At 45.4% G+C, this 24,608-nt stretch overlaps 1 protein-coding gene across 3 annotated transcripts; it reads right to left on the bottom strand.

The window, feature by feature from the left end:
* Window positions 1-9,209: 9,209 nt before the first annotated feature.
* ZNF892 (zinc finger protein 892) lies at window positions 9,210-23,350 on the bottom strand. Of its 3 annotated transcripts, XR_014778276.1 has the most exons (5): window positions 22,679-23,350; window positions 21,694-21,822; window positions 18,443-18,529; window positions 10,764-12,981; window positions 9,210-9,533 (listed from the first exon to the last, which is right to left on the bottom strand). XR_014778276.1 is itself a non-coding variant. In XM_084777269.1 (4 exons), exons 2-4 carry the CDS (start codon window positions 21,794-21,796, stop codon window positions 11,717-11,719), a joined length of 1,455 nt encoding a protein of 484 aa, XP_084633395.1. In that variant the 5' UTR covers window positions 21,797-21,822; window positions 22,679-23,350; the 3' UTR covers window positions 9,210-11,716. The 3 variants fall into 3 exon arrangements, 2 of the variants coding, with proteins under 2 accessions (XP_084633395.1, XP_084633396.1); XM_084777269.1 differs by having other exon boundaries at window positions 9,210-12,981; XM_084777270.1 differs by having other exon boundaries at window positions 9,210-12,981; window positions 21,694-21,816.
* Window positions 23,351-24,608: the final 1,258 nt, after the last annotated feature.

Here is a 24,608-nt window from a genome sequence, read left to right as displayed (position 1 = left end):
CTGCTATTGTTCAGCCCTCCACAGCACCAGAGCGTCCTAGGCAAACAGGCCATTTCTGGCTGAGACTGGTGGATTAAATAGGCAGTGTGACTAATGTGTCATCATCAGTCACTTTTTTCCATATCTTTTTTTTTCTTTTTTAATTTAAATTTATTTTTAAAAATTTATTCACTTTACAGCCTAATTGTAGCCTCTCCCTTGGTTCCTCCCAGTCCCACCCTCCCTCACTCCTTCCCCCAATTCTCCTCCCCTAGTTCTCAGAGTAGGGGAAGCCCTTCACCCTTACCAACTGACCCCAGCCTATCAAGTCTCATCAGGACTGCCTGAACCCTCTTCCTCCGTGGCATTTTGAATAGACCACAAGTGCTGCCTCGGGTGTCTGACTGACTGGTTGACACTGCCCTCTGGTGACAATTACGAGAATGACATGGAAATCCGTGGGCATAGGAATCCTAAGCAGCAAACTAAAACAGAGCCCCCAGGGAGCCTCGTAGGAGCCCATTAGTGTGCAGGCAGCTGCAGTTATTCCAAAGTTAAACCAATCTTGGGCCTTTACTATTGATATTTCCATATTCTGTTTTTGAAACAGAGCCACATTTTAGCACAGGCTCGCCTCAAACTCGCAATCCTGCCTCAGCATCCTGAGTGTGAAGAGAGCAGGGGCACATCACCATACCCTGTGGCTTCTTCATTCCGTTTTGAAGCACCTTAGAAAGATTGCCATGCCTTTCTCAGACAGTCCTTCCTGAAGAAGCAACGGCCTTTCTACTTTCTGTTGTTATCCATCACTTTCGCTTCCTTTTGAGGGTCTCACGAAGGGAGTGGTATAGCATTGTGCTGCGGGTTCTGGCTCCTTCCACTAGGCAGGATGTTTGTGAAATCCATCTGTGTATCAAAGGCTCATTCTTTTATTCTTGACTAATGGTCCATTGCATGAACATACTGTAATTTGTTTTCTATTAGATTGCTGATGGACATTTGGGCCATTTCCAGTCTGGGCTGCTGTAACGGTGAGCTAGGGACATGCATACAGAAGTCTTTTGTAAATGTGTTTTCATTTCTCTTGGGCACATACCCACATGTCAATGTGGGATTGAATTCCTGTTATCAGACTTGGTGGTTGGTACATTTATACAGTGGAATAATACTCAGCTTTAAAAACAAGGACATCATGAAATTTGTAGGCAAATGGATAGATCTAGAAAATATCATCCTGAGTGAGGTAACCTACACCCAGAAATATGCACATGGTATGTACTCACTTATAAGTGGATATTAGCCATAGAGTATAGGATAACCAGGCTACAATGTACAGGTGCAAAGATGCCAAATAACAAGGAGGGCCAAAGGGAGGATGCTTCAATCTCATTCAGAAGGGGAAATAAAATAGACATCTGAAGTAGATGGAGGGAACTGGGTGGGAGAGGGATAGGAAAGGGAAAGGGGCGGGGATCAGGAGTGGGGAGGGGCATCTCTGAAACAGGGGAGGCTTCCAGGAGTCTATAGGGGTGACCCAAGCTGAGACTTCTACCAGTGAGGGATATAGAGCCTGAAGAGACCACCTCCTGCAGCCAGGTGGGACTTTCAGAGGAGAGAGAGAGAGAGAGAAAGAGAGAGAGAGAGAGAGAGAGAGAGAGAGAGAGAGAGAGAGAGAGAAAGAGAGAGAGACCGTCCCACTCACAAAACCTTTGACCCAAAATTTGTGCTGCCTACAAGTAGTGCAGGGATAAAGATGGAGCAGAGATTGAGGGAAAGACCAACAAATTACTGGCCCAACTTGAGTTCCACCCCATGGGAGAAAGCCAAGCTCTGACATTATTAATGACACTCTGCTGTGCTTGCAGACAGGAGCCTAGCAGAAGTGTCTTCTGAGAGGCTTCATCTAGCAGCTGATGGAAACAGATGCAGAGACCCGCAGCCAAACAACAGGCAGAGCTTGGGGAGTCTTGTGGAAGTGGGAGAGAGCCAGAGGGACCAAGGACACCACAAGAAGACCCACAGAGTAAACTAAGCTGGGCCCATGAGGGCTCACAGAGACTGAGCCAACAACCAAAGAGCATGCATGGGCTAGACCTAGGCCTTTACACATATGTAACAGATGTGCAGCTTGTTCTTCATGTGGGTCCCTTAACAATTAGAGCTGGGGCTGTCTCTGACTCTGTGGCCTGCCTTTGGATCCCTTTCCCATCGCTGGGATGCCTTGTCTGACCTCAGTGGGAGAGGATGCGCCTAGCTCTGCTGCAACTTGATCTACCAGGGTGGGTTGGTACCCATGGGAGGCCTCCCCTTCTCTGGGATGGGGCGATGTGCAGGGGATGTGAGGGTGGGGCCTGGGAGGAGAGAAAGGAGGGGGACTGTGATCAGGCTGTAAAGTGACTTTTAAAAATCTGGGGAAAAAAAAAAAGAATAAAGTGCATACGATATAGGATTACATGAGGTTTCATGTCCTACTGTGAACATGACAGGACACATGCTGATAAATAAATGTGGCTGTATCTGAGAACAACACTACGAGTATGTCTACCAAGCTCCCATAGGTGAATGAAAATGGGAAATTTAAAACAGATGAAACACTCAGAGGCACCGTGGATGTAACTCAATGGCAGACTGAACGCTTAGCCTTTGAGAGGCCCTCAGCTCTATCCCTATCAGCCTCTGCCAACACTTCAGATAGCCCATTTAAAAATCGTTTTTATTTTTACTCTTAATATGCATATCTGAGTATGGATTTGCACATGGGTTCAGTGCAGAGGCCAGAAGACGATCCCCTGGATCTGGAGTTAAAAATAGTTGTGAATCCCCCACGTGACTACTGGGTACCAAACTAATAACCCTTGCCCCTTGAGGGAGTGGTGGGTAGATGGGAAGGTGGTGGAGGGAGGGACATGGGAAGAGTTGGCACAAGGAATGGGAAGAGGGGGCGTGATGTAATTGGATTTAAATTTTTAAAAATTTGACAATGTAAATGCAGGTGTGGAGAGATGCCTCAACAGTTAAGAGCACTGGCTGCCTTGCCAGAGGACCAGGGTTTGATTCCCAGCACCCATTTGGCAGCTAACGACTGCAGCAGCTAATGACTGCCTGAGACTAAAATTCCAGAGGATCCGACGCCCTCTGCTGGTATCCATGGGCACTGCACACATATTGTGCACAGTCATACATGCAGGTCAAATATCCATACACTTGAAGTAAAAATAAATCTCAAAGTGTGTGTTTGTGTGTGAGCGTTGGTGTGCACATGCCATGCTATGCATGTGGACATCAAAGGGCAGTTTTTGGGAGCCCAATCTCTCTCCACCTTGTTGAAGCTGGGCTTCTCTGATTTCTGCTGTTACATGGCTTATTCCAGGTCAGCTGGCTTGTGAGCTTCTGGCGGATACTCCTGTCTCCCCTTCCCAGCAGGAATGCTGGGGTTACATGTGTGCACCTCTTTCCTTTACAAAACTAGCCAGCCCAGTTACCTTTCAAAGTAGTGTCCACAGTGACGCATCCCTGAAGGAGAGAAACCTGTTCTTTAGGATCCCAAGTGTGGGATCGAACGGTCTAGTAAGAGAACAGGTGATGTTAATTCACTAGCAGGGCAACCACCTTGTGCAGGAGCTTAATTGCTACCAGATGAAAAAGATCCCATGAACAGACTCTGGGAGGAGCTATATAAATGAGCCAAGAACTGGTGGTGGCAGGGATTGGAGACTTGGGATAGATTTGGCTGTTCACCGCTGCCCTTCAAGACGCTCCTAGAGAAAACCACTTGAGGGAAGGCTTCAGAGCTCCGGCTCTTGCTGAGGCTCTGGGGTCTGGTTACCCCCGGTTCCAGTGGAAGAAATCCTGCAGCTCCCAATCAGAGAATTGTTCCTCAGGACTGATATCCTTAAGGTTTTATTATTGTGTCAATTAATCTTCATTTCCTAATGTTTTAGTTAATCAGGTTATAATTGACGTAGGCTCGGTCAATAAGTTGTTAATAAAATATTTTGGTTAAGAAAACTGAGTCAACACATCCAGTCAGGCACTGACCCCCAGGTTCTACCCCTCCTTTCAACCCACTTAACTATGAATCCATTGATGAATTAACCCATCAGTCTTCTCACAAGCCAATCACTTCCCCAAAGTCTGACCTCTGAACATTGCATTGCAGACCCAGTCTTCAACACAAGCTATTTGGAGGTACGCTTGAGACTCTAATTACAGCAGGCAGAAATACCACTTTAGGCTGAAAGACACTATAAGAGGCAAAGCAAATAAATGCAATATATGTCATTACTGATTGGAAACAGGGCAGGGGAATCGCAAATGGTATTTTGGGGAAACGGTGGATAAGTTAATTCCTCATGACAGAGTATTTTACACTGACATTTGATTTCTTGGGTGGAGTAAAGGTGTTTTGCTTAGACATGCAGATACAGCCAAATGTAAGGGAAGAAGAAAACACCATAGAGACTGCACAGAAATTAAAAATAGAAATACCAGATGATCTAGGAACCCCACTTTCTGGCATTGCTATGGTTTGGGCAAGTATCTGCCCCAAACTACTGTTCAACTCCTGGCACCCACTTGTAAAACTCACAACTATCTGTAACTCCAGCTCTAAGAGATCTGATGTGTCTGACCTCTGTAGGCACCCACAGGCATATGTATATGTGCATACACACACATAGTCACATAAATAAAAAATTAAATGCTTTTAAAATGAAAAATATGCTTATTACAAAAGATTCATACCTATCATCTATCTATCTATCTATCTATCTATCTATCTATCTATCTCTATTTGCTACTGCTTAAGAAAACTTAGTTTTAGAAGACAATACAAAGACTCTCTCCGTTACATTGATCATTTTTATTGAGCTACACCATCACAAAGGATACAGCGTGGACAGGTCATATAAATGATTATACCAATAATATCTAATGAGCACTTAATGGTTTACAAATCACTTTCGCACCCACTCTATCTAATTCTTGCCACTCTCAAATAGGTATGACAGTTTGAGAAACCACATAAACTGGGCATGGTGGCACACGCCTTTAATCCCAGCACATAGGGAGGAGAGGCAGGTGGATTGCTGTGAGCTTGAGGCCAGCCTGGTCTACAAAGTGAGTCCAGGACAGCCAAGGCTACACAGAGAAACCCTGTCTCAAAACACCAAAAAAGAAAAAAGAAATACACGTATATACATTTCAAACATGAAATGATTTGTCTCAAATATCAATTATCATTTTAATTTTGTTGGTTCTATATAATACCATATATCAAATTTAAATGACCTAATAGTCATATATAAGTAATACATAATTGGAAAAACAAAAAATCCAGTTGAAAAATGTGAATTCAATTTGCCAATGGTTCTTACACATTCTTGGAGTAAAGATAAATAAAAATATTAATGCTACAGTTTATATTCACAGTTCTAGCTGTCCTTCCCTCTCAAGTTTGCAATGCACAAATTAAACACTGCTGTTTCAATGGAAAAAGAAAAGTCCCTCAGAGACAGAGGAAGGAGGATGTAGTTCCCACACAGGAGCCTATCTGCAGGACCAACAGCCATCCAGTTCTAGCTGGCTGTCCTGTATACCACAGGTGTGCTCCACAGAGCTCCACGTGCTGTGTCAGTGCAAGAGTGGCCCAGGGGAGATGGAGTAGCAGCTGCTTCCCCTAACAGTTCAGGCACAGCTGAAAATCTGCATAAGACAAACACAAGAAAGTTCTAACAGGTGGAGAGAGATGAAATAGACAAGAACTAGACACCTGAGGACAAGCACTAGATGCCCCACAGCATCATTTCTTGGAACTTCTTTTTGCCTTCTATCACAAACTGCCAATGGAGAAGCTGGCAAGCCAAAAATGCAGAGTTGAGGGAGAGAACAGGAGAGAAAGAGAGGAGAGGGGGAGGTAGATTTTTAAGGCCCAAGAAAAGTCTACTTATTCTTTCTAGAATATGAGCCAGGAACGGGGCAGAGCAGAGACAGAGAACTTTAGATAACATTGCCCAGTTCTAGCACAAGAAAACAGGCAGTCCTTCCCCAACCCACAAGGGCTACTGGGGGAGCCTTCACTTCCACTCTCTGTTCAACACTGTGCTGGTGTCAGAGGTCAAGGGGTCAGCTTCTGAAACCCTACCCCAGGCCCTAATCACCAGTGCCAGTGGGGGACATATGAAGGACAAGGCTTCCAAAACTACCAGAGACAAGATATGCCTTCCCAGTCTCATGGGCATCAGTGAGTCTTAAAGTCAGGACTTGCCCCATGGTAATGAGGTCATCTCATCCTACCCTAACGCTGGCAGTCATGGCATTCATGACTTTCCTAGTCAGGGCAGCATGAATGGGGAGCTACAAACCCTACCTAACCTAACAGAATTGTTGTCCCCTACCATGGCGTCAGTAGAGGCCCAGGTAAAACCAGACTTCTAATATTAATTCAAGGCCACATGGATACCCCAGTCCTTTCTCCACCAGAGGGATGTCAGAGGAGGCCTGCCAATGCAGAAGATTAAGCTAGAATATCGACTCTAGTAATAGACACAATATCCACATTTCAACATAAAATCACTCATCACTCCAAGGCTGAGAGACTCTTACCCTGAATGAAAAGGTAAGTCACAGACGTCCAACACACTAATGCGACATAGATGTTATAATTGCCTGACAAAATTTTCAAGTACACAACACACACACACACACACACACACACACACACACACACACACTTCAGGAGAAATAATCAAACAGGACAGAACAACACAGTAACTGAGATAAGCTCAAGGGTGGGCTCCGGGCACAATGAAGGGAGCGGGGAAACTGGCTATGAAGTTGAGGACAGAGCAAAGATGGGACGCTGCTATAGCAAACACTGACCACGTCGAAGCACCTTTGCAACTGGACAGCGATAAGAGGCCAGAAGGCTTCAGAGGTACACAGAGAACGTAAAGGCTATTTCGGTGAGGACTTTAGATTGCAATCAGGAATATGGCCTTGGAACCTTGACCTTCTTGTAGTGTTAACTTGTCTGGTGTGTAGCACTTTGTGGGAAAAGTTGAGAAGAATGAAAGTGTCCATTTAGCAGCAATTTCTAAATAAAGTACTAAAGTGAAGAGTGGAGTCTCTCGCTGCTTATAGTTGAGATGCGAGATGGAAGAGATGGCCTAATGCTAATCAAGAAGGAACGAGAACCCAAAGATATGGGAAAATTCTACTCATATGGGAAAAATTAGCAAGTTTGTTAGGAAGAAAGCACCAGTGCTGTGTCTGAACAACCAGTTGATAAGATGATGGGTGCAGCTCATGTGCTGAGACAGTGATGGATGCAGCTCATGTGCTGAGACAGTGATGGGTGCAGCTCATGTGCTGAGACAGTGATGGGTGCAGCTCACGTGCTGAGACAGTGATGGGTGCAGCTCACGTGCTGAGACAGTGATGGGTGCAGCTCATGTGCTGAGACAGTGATGGGTGCAGCTCATGTGCTGAGACAGTGATGGGTGCAGCTCATGTGCTGAGACAGTGATGGGTGCAGCTCATGTGCTGAGACAGTGATGGGTGCAGCTCACGTGCTGAGACAGTGATGGGTGCAGCTCACGTGCTGAGACAGTGATGGGTGCAGCTCATGTGCTGAGACAGTGATGGATGCAGCTCACGTGCTGAGACAGTGATGGATGCAGCTCATGTGCTGAGACAGTGATGGGTGCAGCTCATGTGCTGAGACAGTGATGGGTGCAGCTCATGTGCTGAGACAGTGATGGATGCAGCTCATGTGCTGAGACAGTGATGGGTGCAGCTCATGTGCTGAGACAGTGATGGGTGCAGCTCATGTGCTGAGACAGTGATGGGTGCAGCTCACGTGCTGAGACAGTGATGGGTGCAGCTCACGTGCTGAGACAGTGATGGGTGCAGCTCATGTGCTGAGACAGTGATGGATGCAGCTCACGTGCTGAGACAGTGATGGGTGCAGCTCATGTGCTGAGACAGTGATGGATGCAGCTCACGTGCTGAGACAGTGATGGGTGCAGCTCATGTGCTGAGACAGTGATGGGTGCAGCTCATGTGCTAACACAGTGATGGGTGCAGCTCATGTGCTGAGACAGTGATGGGTGCAGCTCATGTGCTGAGACAGTGATGGGTGCAGCTCATGTGCTGAGACAGTGATGGGTGCAGCTCATGTGCTGAGACAGTGATGGATGCAGCTCACGTGCTGAGACAGTGATGGGTGCAGCTCATGTGCTGAGACAGTGATGGATGCAGCTCACGTGCTGAGACAGTGATGGGTGCAGCTCCTGTGCTAGGACAGTGATGGGTGCAGCTCACGTGCTGAGACAGTGATGGGTGCAGCTCACGTGCTGAGACAGTGATGGGTGCAGCTCATGTGCTGAGACAGTGATGGGTGCAGCTCATGTGCTGAGACAGTGATGGATGCAGCTCACGTGCTGAGACAGTGATGGGTGCAGCTCCTGTGCTAGGACAGTGATGGGTGCAGCTCACGTGCTGAGACAGTGATGGGTGCAGCTCACGTGCTGAGACAGTGATGGGTGCAGCTCATGTGCTGAGACAGTGATGGGTGCAGCTCACGTGCTGAGACAGTGATGGGTGCAGCTCATGTGCTGAGACAGTGATGGGTGCAGCTCATGTGCTGAGACAGTGATGGATGCAGCTCATGTGCTGAGACAGTGATGGGTGCAGCTCATGTGCTGAGACAGTGATGGATGCAGCTCACGTGCTGAGACAGTGATGGGTGCAGCTCCTGTGCTAGGACAGTGATGGGTGCAGCTCACGTGCTGAGACAGTGATGGGTGCAGCTCATGTGCTGAGACAGTGATGGATGCAGCTCACGTGCTGAGACAGTGATGGGTGCAGCTCCTGTGCTAGGACAGTGATGGGTGCAGCTCACGTGCTGAGACAGTGATGGGTGCAGCTCATGTGCTGAGACAGTGATGGGTGCAGCTCATGTGCTGAGACAGTGATGGGTGCAGCTCACGTGCTGAGACAGTGATGGGTGCAGCTCACGTGCTGAGACAGTGATGGGTGCAGCTCACGTGCTGAGACAGTGATGGGTGCAGCTCATGTGCTGAGACAGTGATGGATGCAGCTCACGTGCTGAGACAGTGATGGGTGCAGCTCCTGTGCTAGGACAGTGATGGGTGCAGCTCACGTGCTGAGACAGTGATGGGTGCAGCTCATGTGCTGAGACAGTGATGGGTGCAGCTCATGTGCTGAGACAGTGATGGGTGCAGCTCACGTGCTGAGACAGTGATGGGTGCAGCTCACGTGCTGAGACAGTGATGGGTGCAGCTCATGTGCTGAGACAGTGATGGGTGCAGCTCATGTGCTGAGACAGTGATGGGTGCAGCTCATGTGCTGAGACAGTGATGGGTGCAGCTCATGTGCTGAGACAGTGATGGGTGCAGCTCATGTGCTGAGACAGTGATGGGTGCAGCTCATAGGCAAATTCACCTAGTTCAGCTTGGTGTCAACAGGTGAGATGGACTTAAGCCTAACGCTGACAGCTGAGACTGCCCGGCAGAGCCCTGGGGTGGGGCTATCTGTAAGAGCCACGGAGGAAGGATCGTCACACCAATAGGTCCATCCGCCATGAATCAAGCCAAAAGGGATTATTTGCATATCTTACAATCTGGTGGAATTTGCTAGGTTTTGAACTTGCTTGGCATCCGTCACCGACTCCTGCACTGGCATTTCTATCCTTTGGTGTAGGAATGTCTGTTCTACCGTGGTATTTTGGGAATATATAACTTATTCAGTCTCACAGGTTCACAGTTTAGGACAGACAATCAAAGATCTCAGTCAGATCTGATTCCGGTCAAAGGCCGAACCCTGGACTTCACACTTTACAGCTGGGGATGGAATTTCAGATTTTGGGAGGCTGGGGCAGAGTGAACATATGTCAGGCATGGACATGGATGTGGTGGGAAGCGGCAGGAGCAGCTTGACAAGGTATAAATTGTGTCTTCTTGAAAGGCGTGCAGTGAAGGTCTAGCTCCCAGTGTGAACTGTATTTGGAACAGGACTTTTTAGAGGTAATTAAGGCTAAGTGAGGTTATAACAGTAGGGTCCTAGTCCAGCAGGACTGACAACATAATGGGAGAGGTGTCTCTCTCACCCTGCACAGGCACCAACATGTGTGCTGTGTGGAGGCAAATCAAGAAGGCAGTCATACGCCATTCAAGATGACGCGAAGCCGCATGCCTATAATACCTGCATGTGGGAAGGGAAGGCAGGAGGATGAGGGCCTCAACACATCTTCAGCTACGCAGAGTATCTGAAACCCGCCTGGACCATATGCTGCATAAGATCCTTAGAAAACCAGAAAGGAAAGCAGATGTCTCTGAGTCAGGAGAAAAAGCCTGGCAGGAATGGAGTCCTTGCAACCTCCAGAACTCTGGGTGACACTTTTCTTAGGTCACTTAATCGAAGAGATTTTGTTTCAGCAGATCAAGAAGGCTAATTTTTTTTTTAATGGACTTAAAAAAAATTAACTGCATCTTAGAAACTTGTATGGCCAAAATCAGAGCTAATGATTCTGCTATCCAGACTCAGAAACGGAGAACAGGTAGGGTGGTGGGCTAAAGGTGTATTTCGAAGAGATGTTATCAGGCTGAAAATTCCTCACATTCGGCAAAGGATAAAAACCTACGGGTTGAAGCAACTCAGCAGCTATGAAACAAACAAACAAAAAATCAACTCGGAAAACAAAACAAAACCAAACCAAGGCACAGTGAACCCTGAAGATAAAAATATGACACTCTAATGCTAACCTTCAGATTTTCAGCTGAAAGTGTCCGCATACAGCGTCACCGGCCACTACTCCAAGAGCACAATGGAGACAGTCAGCCTTCTCAGTCAAGGTTCTCACACTCAATGCAAGGCCAGTGCAAATCTTCAATTAAATTTTCTACGGTATAAAAAAAAAATCAAGGTACAAACTACTTGCAATTGAGGTAAATCTTTATAAATAAATAGTCTCAGGTAACTCAGATAGTTTAGAACACACTGAACATATCAAAGGTCTCTTTTGTAAACCAAGCAAGCTGTTAAGTCTTCAGCCTTGCAATTAAAATGATTCCCTGTATACATCTTGATAAGCAAGATATAAAGACAAGAAGTGCAGGAGCGGCCCCCATGCCAATATCTCTCAGCTTTAGGGCAAAGCTGCCCTCATATCACATGAGCTTTGCCATGACAAGTGTCCTTTCCCCACCCCCCCACCGGTTTCCAGCACTCAAGTTACTGTAGCCAACACTTGCTGGGTTTATCCCTCAGCTCTTTCCCTGTCCTTTCCATATACCTCCCTTGTGTTGTTGGACTTAAGGCTGAAGGACAGCTGCTCTACCATCCCTGACTCTGGTCAAACTCATTGTGACTTCTATTCCTAAAACGACCACTCATTTCCTTAGAAGTTATCTCTTCTGTATCGAGATACACTATACACCACAAGTAAGATGTCTTCTTTTCACAATGGCATACCCTACCCTTTCAAGGATTTGGCAGATGTACACACATATTAGGATGCTGGAAGAGAACTTCCTGTTAGTGTCAGGAATTTCAGGAATTCCTGTAAAAAATACAAAACCTCTTTTCACAGCCTAAGTGAGTTGTCTCCCGCATTAGTGGTTATCTCAGGAACTTCTAAGATAATAGTCTTAAATGTCTTTGTAGCCCTCGTAACATATGGTAAATGCTCAAAAAATACATTTGGAATGTAAGATACTTATCCAGTATGGAGTCTCTTTTGTTGGCCACAGACTGAATGCTCACTAAAGGCCTGTCCGTATGCCTTGTTTTTCCCTCCAGCATGAATTTTCTGATGTTGAGAAAGAGATGAGCTCTGGCTGAAAGCTTTTCCACATTCTTTACATTTATAGGGTTTTTCTCCAGTGTGAGTTTTCTGGTGTTTCGCAAGAGATGAGCTCTGGCTGAAAGCTTTTTCGCAGTCCTTACACTTGTAAGGCTTCTCTCCAGTGTGCGTTCTCTGGTGACGGATAAGGGCGGAGCGGTCACTGAAGGCCTTGGCACAGTCACTGCATTTATAGGGCTTCTCCCCAGTGTGAGTTCTTTGGTGCTGAGTGAGGGCTGAACAGTAGCCAAAGGCTTTCCCACACTCACTGCACTCGTAAGGCCTCTCTCCAGTGTGAGTTCTCTGGTGCTGAATAAGGCCCGAGCGGTCACTAAAAGCTCTGCCACATTCGTTACACTTGTAAGGTTTCTCTCCAGTGTGAATGACCTGATGCTGGGTGAGGAACGTGCTTTGGCTGAAGGCTTTCCCACAATCCTTGCACTCATACGGTTTCTCTCCAGTGTGAATCCGCTGATGCTGGGTGAGGTATGAGCTCTGATTGAAGGCCTTCCCACACTCGCTGCACTCATAGGGTTTCTCTCCGGTGTGAATTATGTGGTGCCGAATAAGGGCTGAGCGATGGCTGAAGGCCTTCCCACACTCCTGACACCCATACGGCTTCTCGCCAGTATGGACCCTCTGGTGTAGAGTAAGATGTACGCTCTGGCTAAATGCTTTACCACACTCATTGCATTCATAGGGCTTTTCTCCTGTGTGAATTCTCTGATGCAAGACAAAAGCGGAATAGTAGCTGAAGGTTTTCTCACACTCATTACATTTCCAAGGTTTCTTTCCTGTACAAGTTTTCTCCTGTTTAATCATATCTGCATTTTTAAAATTCTTAAGTGAACCATAATCATGAAGTTTCTCTCCTTGGTGTTGAACAGGTAATGACCGCCGGCTAAAGTTCCTTCTAAAGTCATCACATTGGTGGCTTCTCTCCACAGAAAGTCTCTTCTGAGGGACCAGCTGTTGTGTTGGATGTTCCTCACAGTTTCCTTGCTGATGTCCTATGGAGTCTGCACAGTCTCTGGGCCTTTCCTCTGGAAAGCTCTCCAGTAACACTCCTGGGAATGACTCCTCTTCAGAAAAGTGCTTCTCTGGAGTTAGCTTTGTGCTGTCTGGTACTGTCTTCCACCCTGAAAGAAACAAATTACACACAGAGAGAAGAATCACTTCTATGCTAGAGAAATAATAAAACAAAATGCATGCAGCAAACACATAAACATCAACTCTCACAAAGAGTCTTGCACTGTTGAGAGGACATGGGGGAAAATGGCTGAGAAAAGATGCTGCAGAAAGGGAAGGGGTGAACAGCCAGGCAACGCTGCATTCGTCAGCAAGACAGGAAATGAAGAGCAGTAACCAAACAAAGCCAAGCGGTGGGGACCTGAGGAAGGACAAGACAAAAGCAGGGTCTGTAGGACACAAGGGTAAGACAAAAAAAAAATGCCTCTAGAGACTTCAGTCGTTGTAACCTCCCTTCTTGCTATGATCTTTTCTCATGCTCTTATGCCTCTTATGTCCTGTGACTAAAAACTAATCTCTTATACACACACACAGGCACCCATGTGAGAGAGAGAGAGAGAGAGAGAGAGAGAGAGAGAGAGAGAGAGAGAGAGAGAGAGAGAGAGAGAGAGAGAGAGAGAGAGAGAGAGAGAGAGAGCGCTACTGTTTCAAAATAAGATACAAATTCTAGAAGCTAGTATCCAATGTTGTATGAATCTACCAATTCAAATTATTATAAGCTCAGTAGTTAGAAGACACATGGTAGCCAGATGTGGTGGCACACGCCTTTAATCCCAGCACTTGGGAGCCAGAGACTGGTGGAGGATCTCTGTAAGTTTGGGACTAGCCTGGTCTACAGGACAACTTTTAGGACAGCTGTAGCTACACTGAGGAACCTTGTCTCAAAAATCAAACAAACAAAAAAGATAATCTCTGATTGTTTACTATTATTCTCAACCAGAAAAAAGTACACAGAACAAAATGAATCACATTTTTGAAATGAAAAAGAGCACTGTGTGCTGAGTATACTGCCATTTGCTCACACTGGTTCCCAGTGTGTCAAGGTACCTGTGTCAAAATCCTGACATGCTGAGAGAGTTTAAGGGGAGAGTTTCATTGCTTAAAAAAAAAAAAAGGTTTAAAGTCCTTCCAGGCTTCCAAGGTGTTATCATTTGGGTACAGTTTGAATGTGGCCTCAAAGGTTCATGTGCTAACTTGATAGCTAGTGTAATAGTGTTAGGGTGGTCGAACCTTTAAGAAGTGAGGACTATGGGGGCTGGAGAGATGGCTCAGAGGTTAAGAGCACTGACTGCTCTTCCAAAGGTCCTGAGCTCAATTCCCAGCAATCACATGGTGGCTCACAACCATCTGTAATGAGATCTTGTGCCCTCTTCTGGCCTGCACTGTAAACATAATAAATAAATAAATCTCTCTTTAAAAAAGAAGGAGGAGGAGAAGAAGAATTAGGAGAAGAAGAAGAAGAAGAAGAAGAAGAAGAAGAAGAAGAAGAAGAAGAAGAAGAAGAAGAAAGGACTACGTGGTGGCACACCCCTTTAATCCCACACTCGGGAGGCAGAGGCAGGCTCGCTTGAGTTCAAGGCCAACCTGGTCTATAAGGCAACTCCAGGAAGGCCAAGGCTACACAGAGAAACCTTGTCTTGGAAATAAATAAATAAATAAATAAATAATAGTGAAGACTAATACCGTGTATTAGAGCAAGGGGCCAGTACTCTAAGAAGGGCATTTGAGGAGTGAATTAATTCTTGCAGGAACTGGCTGTTATCAAATCAGACTGTATACTTGGTCTCTTGTGCACATGGTCATTTCCCTTTAGGTTTCTCTGCCACACCGTCATGTAGTCAAGGAAGCTCTTAACAGCACCATTAAGATGTGATACAAAGCTCTTCATTTTCCAGAACTTATAAAGTACCTATCCTTGGACAAATATGGCACAGCCATATTCACTGGAAGTGGCTTAAGTGATGAGGCCAGCACAGCTGCTCCACACAGTTCCAGCAAAGCTGAGTGGATTCCTACAGTTGCTGTCCTTCTATCTCTAACTTTTGGGTTTTGAGCTCTGCATGTTGCATTATTGGGGGTCTTCTGCATTATGATTTAATTTATATCATTTCCTGAGGGAAAAGTATGTCTGTGTCTTTTTAGGAAAATCCTAAAATTAACTTTATCTAGTTACCATTTGGAAGTCTTCCGTATGCCCTGGAGATCGTTAAGCACAGATGAGCACATAGCTACACAAGGCCATTACTTCAGGAATCTTGGCATCTGCTTCAGGGTCTCTGCCCATGCACTAGCTCAAACATTATATTGGTGCAGGGTAAACAGAGACTATTGTCAAACCCTTGTGGTGCAAAGTAAACAGAGACTATTGACAAATCTTCGCTGGCCAGGAGACTAAGTTACAGATTCAAGGCCTCTTTTTATTATAGCTTTAGAGCTCTCTGGATATGTAGTGATAGGGGGTCATACAGGGTACACTCCTAAAGGAATAAAACTCAGTAAATAAGATAGACTAACTAAAATAATAAACTTTTCCTACTTTATAGAATAGACAATGAAACATATAGTGAAAGAAATTAGGTATGAGTATTTACTATTCATAAAAAGGCCGGATCAGATATTTTCTGATTGTCTGGCGTGCTCTCACACTACAAACATTGCCAGCCTAGAAGCAGGCTGCCATATACTAAATGTGTTGGCTTTGGAGGAGACGTTGTTTAGGTTCTTTAAGGTAGAGTTATAGGGCTGCTAATAATAGCAGTGCAATCTGTTCTATTTGTGTTTTCTAATTGTAACTGAACTTGTAACCCTGGACATGAAATGAAAACTCGAACACATACTCTGTGCCATTTGGATAATCATTAGTCTCTCTTTGTTCTGTGAAACTTGTATAAATAAAGAGGCACCTGATTGCTAGGAGTCAGAGCCACAGAAACAGCCCAACTCCTAGAGCGTCAGAGCCACCTAAGAGGCCTGATTCCTGGAAGTCAGCTGAGAGATTCCCTGACCATCTGTCTGGCTCCCTCTCTCCCCTGGAGGACTCCTCCTCTCCTCTCCTCTCCTCTCCTCTCCTGGGCCTGGGAAGGACCCCAGGGAAGGCCTCCTGTGTTGGAGATTGGCCTGTCTGATGTATTTTGATGCTAATTACTGCTTGCTGTCTTTTAATGTACCCCAAATACCACTGTGTAACCTTGCCTAAAAACTTATTCCTGTTTGACCAATAAAAAGCTGATACACCTGAGCAGGCAAATGGGATAGGTGTGGCTAAGGTTCATGGGCTTTGAAAGTTAGAGAGGTTCTTGGGAAAGGAAGCAGTCTGAGGCCAGAAGAGGATTTTGGGAAGGAGATAAGAGAGGAAGAGAAGAAGGAAGGAGGCTGCCACCATGGGTGAAGTGGAGAAGAAGCACAGGCCAGCATGGATGATTTGGCCCAGATGAAGAATATTAGCAAGTATTTTGGATTATGGGTGGGAGGTAGCTCCATAGAAATTATTAGAAGCAGATGGCATGGGATGGGGCAGGGAGATATGGAAGGTATTTTAGGGGATTAATAGCTGCCCTGCCCCAGGTGAAGCAAGGCTATTTTAAAATATAACAGGTGTCTGTGTTTTTATTGATTGATAGTGGGTTAGAAAATACCACCGTAGTAATTACAGCCTAATAATAAACAGTTAACAGTCCATACTTCTAAATTAACTACAACACTCCAGCACATATATACCAACACAGAACAGACTTGAATATACACATACCAGTACAAAACAGATGAATACAGACACTACTTAGTATCCAGCCATGTCACAAAATGGTATAAATTGCATGCCATACTCAGCAAAGTGCCTAGAATTTTAAGGGACATATAGCTAGAAAAATATCAAAAGCACATGGGTGTCCAGCAAATGGAAACGAAAAACTGAAGATCTAAGTAGCTGTAGAGAACACATGGTTAGTGGGGAAACCGAGACATGCCTGTCTTCTGTTAAGGATTCAAGAGAAATCAAAAAGGTTGGGCATGTAGACTAGGAAGATCTTGTAAGAGGTAGAGAAATGTAGTTGGAAGAGTTGGGAACTCACTGAAGAACCTAGCAAAACAATGCTTCTTCATTTACACAAGGGTAGGACCAAAGAAATATAATTTGGGGCTTGAGAGATGGCTCAGTGGTTAAGAGCCACTGACTGCTCTTCCAAAGGACCCTGGTTCAATTCCCAGCACCTATATGGTAGCTTACAACTGTCTGTAACCCCAAAAATCTGACACTCTCACACAGACATACATGCAGACAAACACCAAGGCATATAAAATTAAAATAAATAAATTATATATATAAAAGAAAAATATAATTTGCTGGCAATCCTTTGCAATAATTCATTTTGACAGAAGTAACATGACATCATTTTAAAAATCCATGACATCATTAAAAATGCCACAGTTAATCAATAACATTCATTGACTTAGCATAAAGGGAGATGGCACTCTAATTTTCTTGAACTATTCTATTTGAGCCTCACCACAACGACTTAAAAGCTATAGTTTTGTAGCTGGGAAATGTGACTCACAAAAGAAGGCAACCCACTTTTCGGAGGTCACAGAAATGCTAAGTAGCTAAGACCAATTTTGAACCTAGAAGGCTGGTTTCAAATCTATACCCTGAACCACTCTGCCATGCTGCTTCTGCTTACAGAGAGAAAACACGGAAATCAAGCACACTCAGTAGACTATGATGGAAAAAGGAAAATGTTATGCTGCACATATAAAATAGCATGGAAGAAAAGACACTCGCGCAATACACGGGAGACAGCAGACCCTGTGCTCACAGGTAAGCTCTAGGGAAGCCGGGCGTGTTAAACACACAGGGTTGTCTCTTCAAAGGGAGAGGTGTATGGCCTGTCTCCCAAGCCCCACCCCCTACCCCAAAAGGCAGGGGTAGGGCAGAGTTGGTTAACAGCCTGGTGGCTTCTGCACTGTCCATGTGTCTGAGACCATATCAGAGCTTCTAGACCTTTCTCATGAGCTTGCTTTTCTCAGTCAATCTACAAAACCCATCTTTACAGAAGATGTCACAAGTACTTGACAAAGAGTTTTAATGTAGTCATGCCTTATGCTTGATTGTACACCAGGGGTGAGTTAATTATCACCAAGAATTTTTTTCACCAAATTGTGCTGTGCTTAGATAGGCCTAAAATAAATATACTCAGGGTCAGAATCTTGAAGTTTGAACAAATAAACCAGGGACTGAATTGTGTTGAACCGTGCTGCCTTCTTATCTCTCACAGATAGACACTCTGCTGGCCGTGGTGTTTGCAGAGACCCCTCGCAAAGCAAGTTACTAGAAACATTAAGATATTCATCACTTTCGGATTGTTTGATTTAAAAGGGTACAATGTATTTGCCCGTTCCACTCCAATTCTGGCTTTATATCAAATCATCTCCACAGGGCTAGAGGGCGGCACAGGGGAGACCGGGTCTCCACGTGGGCATTTCCATTGGTAGAGGCAACATGGATAGGCACCTCCATAGGCACTTACGCAACCATCTGTCTCCGTTACATCCCCACTGTCCCCAAGAGTCACTCACCTGGACCGGCTGCTTTTGAGACATCCTTCTGTAGTTCTTCCCTATGCTCCAACTGAGAGATCACATCAGGTTTGGCAATTGGAAGCCCTGTTCACACAGAAAGGAAAGGAGTCTGGTACAGAGTGCGCTGATGGCTCCCAGGTCTTAAGGGAAGATTTGCAGGGCGGGGTGGGGGCGGGGAAGAGGAGGGTAGAAAAGTGGATGTGGGGTTTATCCCAGTTAGAGTCACTATTGCTGTGATGAAACACCATGACCAAAGCAACTTGGGGAGGAAAGGGTTTATTTTGTTATTTTATTTTATTTTTCCCAAGACAGGGCTTTTCTGTGTAGCCCTGGATGTCCTGGAACTCACTCTGTAGGCCAGGCTGGCCTCCAACTCAGAGATCCACCTGTTTCTGCCTCCCCAAAATCTGGGCTGAAAGCCGTACACCACCACCACCATCACCAGCATTCGAAAGGGTTTATTTGGCATACACTTCCACATTGAAGAAATCAGGACAAGGACACAAACAGGGCTTGAACCCGGAGGCAGAAGCTAATACAGAGACCATGGAGGGGTGCTGCTTTCTGGTTTATTCGCCCATGGCTTTGCTCAGCCTGCTTTCTTGTAGAACCCAGGACAGGGATGGCATCATCCACAATGGGCTGGGCCCTCCTCCGTTAATCACTAATTAAGAAAATACCTTGGGGGAGTGCAGAGTGGCTCAGTGGTTAAGAGCTGCTCTTCCTGAGGACCTGAGTTTGAGTCCCAGCACCCATCAGGAGGCTTACAACTGCCTGTAACCCCAGCTCCAGGGTGATCTGACACCTCAGACCTTCACGGGCACTTGCACTCATGTGCATTTTCTCAACTGAGGTTCCTTCCTTTCAGATAACTCCAGCTTGTGTCAAGTTTACATAAAATTAGCCAGCAGGGTTTGTTGTTGTTGTTGTTGTTGTTGTTTTGAGTTGAGAACCATGAAATCACTTGTTTTTACCTCAATATAAAAATGAGATCTAGAGCCGGGCGTGGTGGCGCACGCCTTTAATCCCAGCACTTGGGAGGCAGAGGCAGGTGGATCTCCATGAGTTTGAGGCCAGCCTGGACTATAGAGGGAGTTCCAGGACAGCCAGAGCTGTTATACAGAGAAACTCAGTCTCAAAAAACCAATCAACCAACCAACCAAACAAACAAACAACAAAAAAAGAGAGATCTATTTTCTTAAGAACTGTCTTTGCTAGAACTCTGCCTTGATATCCTTGACTAAGGACAAAAGTATCACAAGTTCTTTGCTGTACGGTTCTTTAAAACACAGGGGTGGGGAGCGCTGGAGAGGCAGCTCAGTGGGTAAGAGCACTGGCTGCTCCTCAGAGGCCCTGAGTTCAATTCCCAGCAACCACATGGAGGCTCACATCCATCTATAATGTGATCTGATGCCCTCTTCTGGCCTGCAGGTGTACATGCAGGCAAAACACTGTATACATAATAAATAAATAAATAAATAAATAAATAAATAAATAAATAAATAAATCTTTAAAACACAGCGGTTTGGGCTGGAGAGATGGCTCAGAGGTTAAGAGCACTAGATTCTCTTCTATAACCATATACAGTGAAACGAAACCTGGTGCCCTCTTCTGGCGCACAGAATGCATGCATGCTTGCAGAATACTGGATACATAATAAATAAATCTTAAAAACACACACGCACACACACAAAACCAAACCAAACCAAAACAACAGCAAAAACCACAGAGAGTTCACAAAAGAGAAAGTGGCCTTTCTCTTTAGTTTTCCTTTCCAGTCCATTATATGTTACAAATCAACCCGTTTGCTGCACGTGCCACAGAATGTGGATTTACTCAAACTCAAATGATCGTGAAGTTCCCCCAAATGCTCTTATATTCTTCACAAAGCACTGACGACCAGGCCCGGGCTCCTCATCGACTCTTCTTCCTATACTCATCCTTCTCACCTCTCCGTTGGTGGCTGCCGTTCCGCTGTTGGGAATGTGTCATGTTGCCTTTTGCTCTTGGCCCCATGCTGCTTCCTATTCCTGAGTGCTGTCTCCCTGCTCCATCCTTTCTGTTATTGGACTGCTCCCCACACTTCAGATCTCACTTAGGCCTCCTCCTCAGAGAGCCCTGACATGAATACAACGGGCTTTAAGATTAACGTCTGACTGTCTCATTGCTTTCTTTTTTTTTTTTAATTTATTTTTATTTTATGTATGAGTATTTTGATTGCATGTATGTATGTGCACCACATATATGCCTGGTGCCTGAGGCAGCCGGAAAAGGATGTCAGATCTGGAACAGGAGTTACGGACAAAGATGTAGGCTGCCATATGGATGCTGGGACCCAAACCCAGGTTCTCTGCAAGAATAGCAAGTACTGTTGACTACTAAGCCTCTCTTTCTCTCCAGTCCTCTGAACTCAGCAACCATCTGCCTGGTTTGATATTGCCCAGCAGCTGGGTATGATATGGGCAAGCTGTGCCAGCGCCTGCACAAAAGGCTTGCCAGCCTTCAAGAGTCCACAACGACACCTTTACCAATTATTTCTTTCCAATCATTTATGGCATGTTTCATCTTTTTTTTTTTTGCCTCTAAAAATCTTTACATAGCCTGTGTGGCTTACTATGTAAGTAAAGAGCCATTATAGATTTTCCTGTGCTCTGGTCTGAGTCACTAGACTTTGACTCATCTCACAGTGACACACAGCCTTTGACCTCTCCAATCGCTTACAGCCACCTTCCCCCTAACCACAGCTGCTCTCTCTGGGAAAAGCCCTGCATTCTATTTTCCAAATATCAATTAGCCTCCTTGGTTTTTCAAAATGAACTTTCATCTTAAACCCTTTTCAAATCGCTTAGTTGATGATCAGTCTTCCAAGGCCACTAACAACGTGTCAGAGACAATCATTTTCTGCGTTTAAAATACATATTTATAAACTTGCTCCTTCATGCTGTCTATTTTATGTATCCATATCCTCCTGCTTCAGCCAACGTCATGAGACAGGGCGTGTGGCTGTTAGTACTTTGCAACTCACAAGGCCATTTATCGTAGTGAGTGACTAGAACGCGTACAGGAAAGTGATGGTCACAAAGCAACACTGGGAAGGGAAGTTCTGTCTAAGGGAGGCATGCTGCCTGTAAGGTCTGTCACTCATCGGTCTCTCAGGATGACCCCACTGGTCCAGGAAATAAGGCAGAGCAAATTTAAGAATAGAAGAAAACATATCCATGCTGAAAAAAGAAGAAATGTAGGCTTACCTGGGTCCCGGGAGTCAAGAAGACATCGTTTATGCCATTTTCTTTTGGGTTTTCCAGCATTCGGAAGGTTTGAATCCTCAGAAAGTGAGCCTACGCCGGGCATGGCGGCGAACGCCTTTAATCCTAGCACTCGGGAGGCAGAGGCAGGCGGATTGCTGTGAGTTCGAGGCCAGCCTGGTCTACAAAGAGAGTCTAGGACATCCAAGGCTACACAGAGAAACCCTGTCTCAAAAAAACCAAAACCAACCAAACAAAAAAACAAAACAACCCCCCCCACACACACACAAAAAGTGAACCTACAAGTGGAGGCCAGGAGCCATCACAGCTGGGCCAGGCGCCAGGCACTAGCTACCTTGCCTAAAAGCCAACCCAGGGTCAAGTCCTAAAACATCCCAGATACAAGATAGCTAGTGTGAATTTCTACCTCAGTTACACCTGTGCACTTACACTACAAGTAGTCTTCTCCTATGAGAACGTCAACACATGATATAAATACACACTTCCTTTTCATCTGCTTAGTCAAAATAATAAAGATCTCTGTGCACAGATCCGTGCCTCAATTAGTGATTTCATCTCTGTTGTACTCCAGGCTCAAGGGATGAAGAGGAAATTTGTTTTATTCTTTTTGACAACTGGCTTTTCAAATGCAATACCTACTTTCTCAGAACAGTGATGGGTTTTACGAGAAAACATCTAGAGCATTTAAAAACTAAAAACAATTAGAACTCCAAAACCAAACAAACAGGATTCTAAAACCTGAGACTTCAAATCCCCGCTTTTCCTATCTGCCAAAATGGGTTATTCTCTTTCCTTACGGAGTTCCCACAGGGACAAAAAGCAAGTCAGTGTCAGAAGTGAAACTGTGAAAGCAACTGGTTTTAGGGGGACTATCACTGTGCTAACCAATGGCTTTCCCTCAGAACCCCAATGTGGGACCCAGAAGCAGGAAGCCACTGACAACCTCGCTTCAATCGCAGCGCCTCACCTCGGACACGGGCTCCACGGAGACTGCCTCACTGTCCGCGCTCAGCCACCCTCCAGGGAAGGGCGTGAGGGTTCTGCTAGAATACACCTAGAGGCCTTCACTGCGGTCCGCAAACTCGGGAGGGACCTAGGCTCAGCTCTCCATGCTAAGCCGCCCTCTCATCCCCTCTCATCGGCTATAAAGGTACCTCGGACCCTGGGCCGAGCCGTTCCAGCTGGCTGCTCAACTGAACTACAACTCCCAGAGTCCTCTGCACATCGCACCTCAGCTCCTCACACCGCTTCCCAGAGGACCTCGCGGCGTCTTCTTCCACTCCTGCTGAGCCCTCTCGATTTCAGATGGCGGTGCATGCACGTGGCTCGCGCTTGGCTTCCCGTCCCTCGATGCAGGCGTTCTGTACTCAGCCTTAGGACCTTAACCCTGGGTGACTGTATCCTGAAGGATCGCACGCCTTACCCATGGAGGCTTCCCATTTTTCAGAGGCACAGGCTCACTCTTGGTTCTAGCCGTTAATAAAAGGACTCAAAACTTTTCATTGGCTTAATTAGTGTGGTTGTCAATAACCTGCTTGTGTTGATCATTTAAGTTGCCCCCTCCTAAAAAAGGCTAGTAATTCAAGGAGGTGTGTGTGTGTGTGTGTGTGTGTGTGTGTGTGTGTGTGTGTGTGTGTGTTGGGGGAAGGGGAGACAAATTTATTTGGAAAGCTGATAAAAAAAAAAAAGGAACGTGGAAGCTATGGACAATGAAGACCATCCTATCAGGGGATTGCAAGGCTTATTATATAGAGAGGCTTATGTTCAGAAGCATATGACAGGCACCAAGGTGGTGATAAATTTGGGGTGGTCTACTTCTCCACCCCCCCCCCCAAATTAATGACTACTAAAATGAACTCAAAGCAAGTGGAGGTAGAGAGGGTTTATTTAGGTCGTGTCAGTGACAGGCCTGTTGTAACTAGACCAGAGATTTACCTTGGTTTACATGAAGTAATTAACGATGCTTATACCAGGCTGTTCTGAGTAAGGAAATGTGGATGTTCAACCCCACCAGTTACCTCAACACAGAAATGGGCCAGGTTCCAACGAGTGTTACTGAACTGATATTACTATTAACCATATTAGTGGGCCAAGGTAACACCTTCCTGTCCTGATCTTATCCTGACTCCATTTTGTGTCTGCTCAGGCACTTTTCAGCCCCTACCCCCCAGAATGTCACTTTTCCCTTATCAATGTGAAGGCTAACAGGACATTAAAGTTTTTTGTTTTGTTTTGTTTTTACCACCCCCCACCCCCAGGACACTAAAGTTTTAAACTTACTATGCTTGAGATACTAAAGATCAATCATCAATCAATCGATCAGTCAATCAAGCCTCTAACATGTAAGTCCCTAACTTATACAGGCTGCACTATAGCAACCCACTTCCCTTTTCCCCCAGATATCGGACTATTCTTAAATTCACTGATCTTGTAAAATTTGCTGTTATAGCAGGATAGTAGGCTCTAAGACTGTTTCTGTGGGCTGGAGAGATTGCTCAGGTGCAGTCCTGGCCGCACATCGGACACCAATATCTAAAATAAAAAGACTCTTATTAAAATTTATTTATGGTCTTGGTGAATCTCTGAATAGCCCAGACTCATCAATATGTTCGAGACTTTTCTTTGACCTGGACCATGGCCCAAATGTATAACCCAAACAACTGATTGTTCTACCAAAACAAATGTTATGGTTCCCCTGACCTGTACCTGACAAGGATATCATTGTGGGTTTTGTCTAATAAACACGGTATACCCAAACTTCAGTGCCAAGAGCTCTTTGAGGACAAGAGCCTGTTCTTGGTCACTGATTAATAAAGTACACTTTTTTTTAAAATGAATGATAGTCTAAATTTCTCACTTTAACATGATCGTCAGACTATCTACATGAGCTCTGGGAT

The sequence above is a fragment of the Acomys minous genome, assembly GCF_964271855.1.
Source record: "Acomys minous genome assembly, chromosome: 3".
Taxonomy (NCBI): Eukaryota; Metazoa; Chordata; class Mammalia; order Rodentia; family Muridae; genus Acomys; species Acomys minous.
This window is presented reverse-complemented; position numbering and strand designations above follow the sequence as displayed.

What these genes read in the sequence shown, in the direction of transcription:
- ZNF892 (XM_084777269.1), bottom strand. Translation starts at nt 21,796, where the DNA reads ATGCCCGGCGTAGGCTCACTTTCTGAGGATTCAAACCTTCCGAATGCT. An exon ending in TCTTGACTCCCGGGACCCAG is followed by an intron (nt 18,530 to 21,693) that starts GTAAGCCTACAT and finishes CTGTGTGAACAG; the next exon opens with GGCTTCCAATTGCCAAACCT. An exon ending in CTCAAAAGCAGCCGGTCCAG is followed by an intron (nt 12,982 to 18,442) that starts GTGAGTGACTCT and finishes TGTTTCTTTCAG; the next exon opens with GGTGGAAGACAGTACCAGAC.